Here is a 9,368-nt window from a genome sequence, read left to right as displayed (position 1 = left end):
ACGGAGGGTCTTGTAAAAAGAGTGCCATAGGTGATGTAAGGAGTAACCATGACAATGCCTGCAATTGCTGATACAGGTGTACATAAGGAAATGGCAGCTAGAGGAAAAGGTCAGAAGGTACCATGGGCCACAAGGTATCATGAATCTGTACACGGTCACCCTGACAGGGAGAAGACAAGAATGATAAGATCCACTAGGCTCACAGCAAGACTCCTGAGACAGAGGTAACTCTGGGGTCAAAAACTAAGGCAGAGACCATTCAGAACACTGAGAGGGACGCTAGGACCTTACCCAGGGAGGTTACATGTGCAAAGTTCTCCAGCATCACAGCGCAGTACAGGAACCTCTGAGCCTCATCAAGGAGCTCCCACTCTTCTTGGGAGAAATAAATGGCCACATCCTCAAAGGTCATACCCTGTCATAGCAGGAATAGTTCAATCCACGATCAGACTTGAGTTCATTATCCTCTGTCTCCCAATATCCATCCCTGGGTCACCCTATTGCCTACCTCAGAGGAGATAATGAGCCACGGTGCCACCGATGCCTACTCTCCCCACAGTTCCACTGATACCAAGTCTTTGAATAGCAACAATAGGCATGTGATCAGATAGACGCTATCTAAGCTCTGGGCCTGGCAGGTAGGGTATATCTCTCATTACAAACACGAGTTAGGGAGAAGTGGCCATACAGAGGATGTGAGTGATCTGACATTTGTCTTGTCAGGCAATATCCCTGAAGTCACCAAGATTCAACCTCCAAGACACAAGTTACATGGGCTCACCCTTTACCCCTATGACTCTAGTTCACCCACAAGGCCCTCAGTTTATTCTCTCTCTTCTCATGCATATCACTCTTTGAACCACACCTGTCTCACACAGCTGCATTCCCACAGCCACAACCTCAAAGGTCACACAACTTTTCCATGATGAGGACAGTTCATTCTATGATCAGTATCTCTCCTAGGACCCCAAATTCATCCCCGCTGCATCTATCCCTGTTGATCTTCCTCTCCATCTTCTCATATGAAAGAATAAAACAGGAGCCAGTGACACAGATGCCCCCTCTCTACTCATGGTCCAACTGGTCATTGTGTTCTCCCACAGCAAAAACAGGCAGGTGGGCAAATATGTAACCTCTGAGCCTGCCAGGCAAGGAAACACACACTCTCTTGGTAAGGAAACTCTCCTGGAAGACTGCAGACCATGGCTCCCAAACACAAACAAAAGTCTAGGTTCATACTTCACCCTTGTGTCCTCAATGCCAAGGGACCACCACTTCACATTCTTGTCTCCACATACACACCACTCTACCACACCTCTCTCACAGTGCCACTCCCTCAGCCACAGCTTACTCCCTGCCTCACACCATGAGTACCTCCTTGGTCTCTCCACTGGTTACTCAGCACATGGGGCCCAGAGAGTGGCCAGCAAATTCAAACACAATTCAGTACTACCCCAGATCTCTAACTGCACCTAAAGTTAGGGGCAGCCTCAAGTCATACAATGAAGGCCTCTACCTGACTGTTCCTTGCTTCAACCTCACCCACCAAGAATCACCTGTGGATCTCAGATAACCAAGGCCTTTTCCACTTCTGGGCTGTGAGTGCTGTCTCCCCACCAATCAAACCCTTCCTCTCTCCAACTACAACTATTTCAAGGTCCAACCTCAGTGGCTCTCAACCCCAGGCCCAGTGAGTATCACAGATATGCCCCTAAGCTAATGTGACAGCCTGACTCGAACTCCCCAGATCCCACCAAGAGTTAATATAAAATCCTGGTGAGTCTGCAGAGAGATGAATAAGCACCAGCCCTAGCATCATCCTGTCTGTGTAACTCCTATGCCTCTACATCCATCTCATGTCTACTCATCCCTGGGAAGCCTTGGCCACATGCCAGATCATAATCTCTTTCCGACCTTCCCAATGGACACTTCTCTCCAAGACCTGTGTTGCAACACCTCACACAACCAGGGGCTCATGCAGGGGACCAGTCCTTGACCTTCACCTCCCGTTCCTGTGCAGCTATCATTGTTACCATTGTGAGCAGGTTTCTCCTCTACTAAATGTGATCCAGAGCTCCACCCTGGCCCACAGACTGTCCACTACCTTTTGGAAAAGTCTCCATTCTGAATCCCTCCTCACTGTTCCCAACCTATGGTTCCAGTAGCCCATGAACCATTCTCTGAAAGCTCTCAAACTCTTAACAGGTCAAACATAAAACTTCTGATATCCCAAATGAAAACTACTCATACTGGGCGAGGCACGGTGGCTCATGCGTGTAATCCCAGCACTCTGGGAGGCCGAGGCGGGTGGATCACGAGGTCAAGAAATAGAGATCATCCTGGCCAACATGGTGAAACCCCGTCTCTACTAAAAAAAAAAAAAATACAGAAATTAGCTGGGCATGGTGGCTTGCGCCTGTAGTCCCAGCTACTCGGGAGGCTGAGGCAGGACAATTGCTTGAACCCAGGAGGTGGAGATTGAAGTGAGCCGAGATTGCACCACTGCACTCCAGCCTGGCACCTGGTGACAAAGCAAGACTCTGTCTCAAAAAAAAAAAAAAAAAAAAAAAAAAAAAAAACTACTACTATGGACTTCCCCATCTTATGTGATGGAGCTTCCACCCTTTTAACTGCCAAAATAAAAACTTTGAGTCATCCCTGACTCCTAACTTATCGTCAAAATTAAAAAATCCAGGCAGTCCTACTTAAATAATGGATCCAGAAGGTCAGGGGCGGTGGCTCACACCTGTAATCCTAGCACTTTCGGGGACCGAGGCGGGTGGATCATGAGGTCAGGAATTCAACAACAGCCTGGCCAATATGGTGCAACCCCATCTCTACTCAAAATAAAAAATTAGCTGGGCACAATGGCGGGTTCCTGTAGTCCCAGCTACTCAGGAGGCTGAGGCAGGAGAATCGCTTGAACCTGGGAGGCAGAGGTTGCAGTGAGCCGAGATCGTGCCACTGTTCTGCAGCCTGGAGGACAGAGCGAGACTCCATTTCAAAAATAAATAAATAAATAAATAAAAATAAAAATAAAATCCAGAATCCAATTACTTCTCGCATCTTCTCAGCCACTGTAATGGCCCAGCTACTATCACATTCACTTGGACTATCCCAGTAGTCTCCTCTCAGGTCTTCCCCCTCATCCTTCATTCCCATGCTTCAGCCACAGAGTGCCTAAAAGACCTGAGCCAGATCACCTCCCTCTTCCACTCCAAACCTCCTATTGTTACTTTTTTCTTTTTTTTTCTGCATACGGAGTCTCGCTCTGTCACCCAGGCTGGAGTGCAGTGGTGTGATCTTGGCTCACTGCAACCTCCACCTCCCAGGTTCAAGCGATTCTCCTGCCTCAGCCTCCTGAGCAGCTGGGACTACAGGCGTGCGCCACCACACCCAGTTAATTTTTGTATTTCTAGTAGAGACGCGGTTTCACCATGTTGGTCAGGCTGAACTGGAACTCCTGACCTCGTGATCCGCCTGCCTCGGCCACCCAAAATGCTGGGATTCCAGGCATGAGCCACCGTGCCCAGCCTATTGTTACTATTAAGAAACGAATACACACTCAACTTTTCAGGGAACTATTCTGACTTCTACCCCCCTGCTCCCTGATCTCATGAGAAGAAAAGAATTGTCGGCTCCTGAACCATCTCAGCCTCCTCTCCAAACCTTTGCATATACTGATAATTATGGCTTGGACAACCTTCTACATCTCTAGCTGCCAACAACTTCGTATAATCTGACCTGGACTTAGGACTCTGGGCTTGTATCTGTTCAATGTCCCAGGACCCAAGGCTACTAAAAGAGTGGTGGGAGAGCAGATCAAGAACATCACTTGTTCAGAGACTGTAACGGGTGAATTGAGGACCAGTCACACACACCATTCCCCAATTAGGCTCCATAAGCGATTCTACAGTTATGGGAATCTACAGAAACAGAAAAGCCACGAGCGTCAGGAACCACCACTAGGCTCCACAGGCTCGGTGCAAAAAGACACTTTTGGAGCCAGGTGGCCTGGGCTGGCTGCACTATCTCTGCCCCTCCTGAGTCCTCAGTGCTGACTTTACCAGCTGTGTGAGCTTGGACAAGAACTCAATCTTCCTATGTCTAACCAGTATCACCTCTCTTCAGCCTGTTCTTCCCCTGAGCAACGTTTGGAAAGCTTTAGGAAATCCTAGCCCAGGGTCCCTATCTGTTCACAAATCTCCAAGGCTGCCGGTTTCCTCAGAACGGTCAAATTCCTCACGCGCAATTCTGCCTCACTCTACGTTCCTGCAGACACGAGATGGATCCCAGGCTCCTGAATCCCCCTAGCTTAGCTGCAACCTCAAGCTCTGCACGCGCCAGTGCCCCTGCCCGTCACGTTTCCTTACACACTGGGCGTCATAAACGGGCTCCACCCACAAGCGCCTTCCTTTCCCGGGCACTGCGGCCTGGGCTGCCGGGCTGTGAACAGACGCCCCTCCTGGGCTTTAGGACTTTTGTTGGGAGAGGGCAGGCGAGACCCGAGGACGCAGCACTCACCTGAGCTGGGTCCCTCAGCGCGAGTGCCGCCATTGAGCTCTGTGGACCAGGCTGGGAGCGGCGGGCGACCGGGGCGGGCATTCGAACACAGCGGTCCCTATTCTGGGCTTGGCACAGCTCACCCGGCGTGGCGTCGCCGAGCCTCAGACTTACTTTCGCGCCTTCTCTGTCCCGTGCCTCATTCTCGACCCCCGCTGCAGACGTTCTAGCGAGGCGGACAGGAAAGAAGCCAAAAGGATCGCCACGAGGAAGACACCGGAAGTCCCGCTCCGCCGAGCTGCGAATGCACGAAAGTGCCCCTATTCTGGTCATTGGCTCAACTCCGCCGCCGTTTAGCGCTTTGCAGTCTGGGTAATGTAGTTTCCAAAATGCCACATATCTCTTGAGTACTTTGCCCCTTTTTTTTTTTTTTAAATGTTTATTATAACTTCTAAAGCAGGAATTAATAATAATTTTTTTATGCTGGCAACTCTGATTTTCTTTTCTTTCTTTTTTTTTTTTTTTACAGGTTTAAACACGCTCAGACTTTTTTTTTTTTTTTTTTTTTTGACAGAGTCTCACTCTGTCGCCCAGGCTGGAGTGCAGTGGTGCGATCTCGGCTCACTGCAACCTCTGTCTCCCGGGTTCAAGCGATCCTCATTCAGTGTCGGAGTAGCTGGGATTACAGGCACATGCCACCACACCCGGGTAATTTTTTTGTATTTTTAGTAGAGATGGGGATTACACCATGTTGGCCAGGCTGGTCTTGAACCCCTGACCTCAAGTGATCCACCCGCCTCAGTCTCCCAAAGTGCTGTAATTACAGGCGTGAGCTACCTCGCCCAGCCTCAAGCGCAGACTTTTGAACATGCATATATTATGTAGAGATGAAGTATGGGCTTTTAGTGTACACATCACCTTAATAGTGAACATTGTACCCAACAAGTAATAATTTTTCAACCCTCATCCCCCTCCCACCTGGGATTAACAAAATTTTAAAAATAAGTATAACTAAAACACTAAGACAGGTGACAAAATGGAATAATAAATTGCTCAATTACAATAGGATAACAGCCACGCATGGTGGCTCATGCCTGTAATCCCCGCACTTTGAGGGGGACCAAGGCAGGTGGATCACTTGAGGTCACGAGTTTGAGACCAGCCTGCCCAACATGGAGAACCGCATTTCTACTAAAAATACAAAAATTTTCTGGGCATGGTAGCACACACCTGTAATTCCAGTTATTCAGGAGACTAAGACAGGAGAATTGCTTGATTTCAGGAGGCAGAAGTTGCAGTGAGCTGAGCCACTGGACTCCAGCCTGGGTGACAGAGTTTGACTCCCTGTCAAAAAAAAAAAAAAAAGAGAGAGAGATAGAGAGATACACAAAACAATGCAATGGAACAGAGAGTCCAGGAATAAACCCAAGTATGTACAGTTAAATAATTTTTGACAAGGTCTCAAAAAAAAAAAAAAAAAAATTACAACAGGCTAAGATAAAAGTAAAAGGGCCAGGGGAGGAACAAACAAATGCAGTGAACAGAAAACACTTACAAACATAGGCTAACTATATCAATATCAATACTCATTTTAAATGTGAATGGTTCAAACAGACCAATGAAAAGGCAAAGGTCGTCACAGTGGATAAGTGCAAGATACAATGAAATCTTCTCAAAGAAATCCACTTTAGGCCGGGAGCAGTGGTTCATGCCTGTAATCCCAGCACTTTGGGAGGCCAAGGCGGCAGATCACAAGGTCAAGAGATCAAGACTATCCTGGCCAACACAGTGAAACCCTGTTTCTACTAAAAATAGAAAAATTAGCTGGGCATGGTGGTGCAAGCCTGTAGTCCCAGCTACTCAGGAGGCTGAGGCAGGAAAATAGCTTCAACCCGGGAGGCGTAGGTTGCAGTGAGCCGAGATCGTGCCACCGCACTCTAGCCTGGTGACAGAGCAAGACTCCGTCTCAAAAAAAAAAAAAAAAAAAAAAATCTAGTTTAAAGACTCAGATAGACAAGAATAAAGAAGTAAAGAAATGTATACTATGATGACACTGATCAAAAGAACTCTTGAATGCCAACATTAATTTCAGAAAAGGAAGGTTTTTCTTTTTAAAACCTTTAATTAAAAAAAATTTTTTGGAGAGATCAGGTCTCACTATGTTGTCCAAGTTGGTCTTGAACTCTTGGGGGAGTCTTTTGGCTTGGCCTCCCAAAGTGCTGGAATTACAAGCATGAGCCACTGCACCCAGCCAGAAAAGGCAGACTTAATACCAAGGACAATGATCTGGGATAAAGGGGTAATAATGATAATGAGTTCCTTGGTTATTGTAATATGCACTGGTCCCCTATTTTCATGAGACAAGGTATTTGTGGGATCATAAAACTTGGCCTCATGGAGACTGCCTGTCTCCCCTGTACAGTGTGCTCTCAGTATTTGGGTACTCTCAAACAATGGACCGAATAACCTTGCAGATCACGTTTATATTCTTTGCAGGCTTCTCTTCTTGGGGTACATTTTTGGAGAACTGAGAGTTTAAGTATAGACAAAACCTAGGTATACTACTCATTGAAGGGGAAGCAGGCAGGCTGAGGGCCACCATTTTCTATTAGTAATCTTGCTCACATGGGAAATATCAGGGCTGGGACTGAAAAGAAGCACTCCTTACTGCTTTGTATCTGTCAGCTCTGCTGGGAAAGGACAGGTGATTTTCGCCCAGATCTTAATTTAAAAAGGTGGCTGCATGACATAAAGAAGTTAATGCTATTGAAAAACTTTCATTACTTATATTTCCTGAGGGGAGGAGGGATGCCATACCACACAGGGCCACATGGGGGAAGAACCAGGTTTGGTCAGGAGGCAGAAAATAAGGAAAATGTAGATCACAGATTTTATTATTTTTCATGAGAAAGGTGAGGTAGGGCAGGAGAAATAGTTTAGGGTTGGCTAGTTTGAATAATGCTGCCAGACTCTAAGCTATAGGGGTGGTGTCTGGTTGTCTGGTTCCTGGCTCTGCATGTTTTAGGTTGAGGACAATATTGGCCTGGTGTGTGAATTAAAGAGGGTGGCTGAAGATACAAGCTCGAGATTGGTTTGAGGGTTTGTAATCACACTGTTGAGAGCTGAATCAAAGGGGAGGATATAAATAACTTTGGCCATTAGTTTTGCCGTGTAATTAATGAGTGACAAATAGAGAATCTAAGAAAATTCAGAACAGCAGAGAATGGCAGGGGTGAGATCCCTGTTCCCAAAGCTTGCATCCAGTGTATGTCAGACATTCCTCTGCTCCCTCTATTCAGTGTTGGCCATCGTTAATTCTGTTTTCAACACAAAACAAGAGTAGCACAACAGGAAATTTAGGGCTGAACGAGGTGGCTCATGCCTGTAATCCTAGCATTTTGGGAGGCCGAGGGGGGTGGATCACTTGATCTCAGGAGTTTGAGACTAGCTTGGGCAACATGGCAAAATCCCAGCTCTACTAAAAATACAAAAATTAGTCAGGCGTGGTGGTACCTGACTACAGGCCCAACTTCATGGGGTGCTGAGGCAGGAGGATCACTGGAACTCAGGAAGTTGAGGCTGCACTGAGTTGAGATTGTGCCACTGCATTCCAGTCTGGGTGACAAAGTGAGACCCTGTCTCCAAAAAAAAAAAAAAGGGACATGGCACTCCTGAATATAATAGTTTAATGTTCACTCTTAAAATATAAATAAATCTCCTAAAAAGAAACATGGACTGTCTCCTGCAAAGGGTAAGCCAGGTTCACCTGGAATAAAGGATGGCAATTGTAATGGTAAGTACGATGATCTTTTTGCTTCGCCCTGTACGTTGGCCTTGTCTTCCCTAGCTTAAGAGACGAAACTCCAAATACACAACACTCCGGGAACGAGGTCCGTAGCCCCGCAGCAGGAGAGCTCGAAGAAAGCGCCACGTGGGAGTCCAAGCGTCTGCGCAGTGCCGGCCGACACTAGATCCCAGAAGGCAACGCGCTGGATGGCGACGACTACAACTGCCAGAGGCCGCTGGAACGCCTGGCTCCGGAGGGACGTTTCGGGAGACCGCGGCTCTGGGTCACCGCGTTCCACTCGGACCTGCCGCCTCAGTTTACAGCCCAGATTCCCTCCTCTGCCCGTCGGGGGACTCACATTCACCCACTTTGTCTCCACAATCCGGCTCATCAGGCAATCGCATATGCACCTGCGCAGAACTCGCCACCTACTTCAGCAACCAGAGAGCAATGCGCGCTGCGTAATGGACTACAAGTCCCAGAAGCCTTTGTTCCAACATTTTCATCCAACATTTTCAACCCAAGAGCCTACAGCGGGAGGCCTTGGTTATCAGTGAAGTCTGGCTGTAATCACTGAAGGAGCAGGGATATAATCACTGATGTGCGGCGTTGGGTGGAGGCCAGGGGATTATTGTTTATTTGCAGGACCCGTAAAACACCCAGCAAAATCAGACTGGCAGCTGCTGTGTCAGAGAGAACAGTCAGGTATACAATAAGCCTGCACAATACAAACATATTGTCTATGCAGAGGGTGAGGAGAGAAAGAACTTTGTTTACCCCACCTTATCTTACTGACTGACTCCAATAAACTGTACTAAGGATCTGGATGTGAAAATCTAAGCATTAAGGCCCAGAGGGATGGCTCACTCTTGTAGTCCCAGCTACTCAGGAAGCTGAGGTTGGGGGATTGGCAGGTGTATCGCTTGGGCCTAGGAGTTGGAGACCTCCCTGGGCAACATAGCAAGACCCCGTCTCTACAAAAAATACAAAAATTAGTAGTGGTACTCACCTGTAGTTCCAACTATTAAGGAGGCTGAGATAGGAGGATCCCTTGAGGCCAGGAGGTTCAGGCTGAAGT

The 9,368-nt window shown here is 47.6% G+C and overlaps 1 protein-coding gene across 1 annotated transcript in view; it reads right to left on the bottom strand.

The window, feature by feature from the left end:
• Positions 1 to 9,368, bottom strand: part of LOC135270932 (zinc finger protein 551-like) — a 14,384-nt gene extending 5,016 nt beyond the window's left edge. The window contains exons 1-3 of the mRNA XM_064367393.1: positions 9,300 to 9,368; positions 4,525 to 5,847; positions 292 to 415 (exon numbers count right to left, since the gene is read on the bottom strand). Coding sequence (XP_064223463.1) covers positions 292 to 415; positions 4,525 to 4,836 — 436 coding nt within the window. The 5' untranslated portion in view covers positions 4,837 to 5,847; positions 9,300 to 9,368. The remainder of the gene's footprint in view (positions 1 to 291; positions 416 to 4,524; positions 5,848 to 9,299) is intronic.

Source organism: Aotus nancymaae, unplaced genomic scaffold (assembly GCF_030222135.1).
Source record: "Aotus nancymaae isolate 86718 unplaced genomic scaffold, 86718_ANA_hifiasm-v0.15.2.pri h1tg000069l, whole genome shotgun sequence".
In the NCBI taxonomy this organism is placed as follows: Eukaryota; Metazoa; Chordata; class Mammalia; order Primates; family Aotidae; genus Aotus; species Aotus nancymaae.
This window is presented reverse-complemented; position numbering and strand designations above follow the sequence as displayed.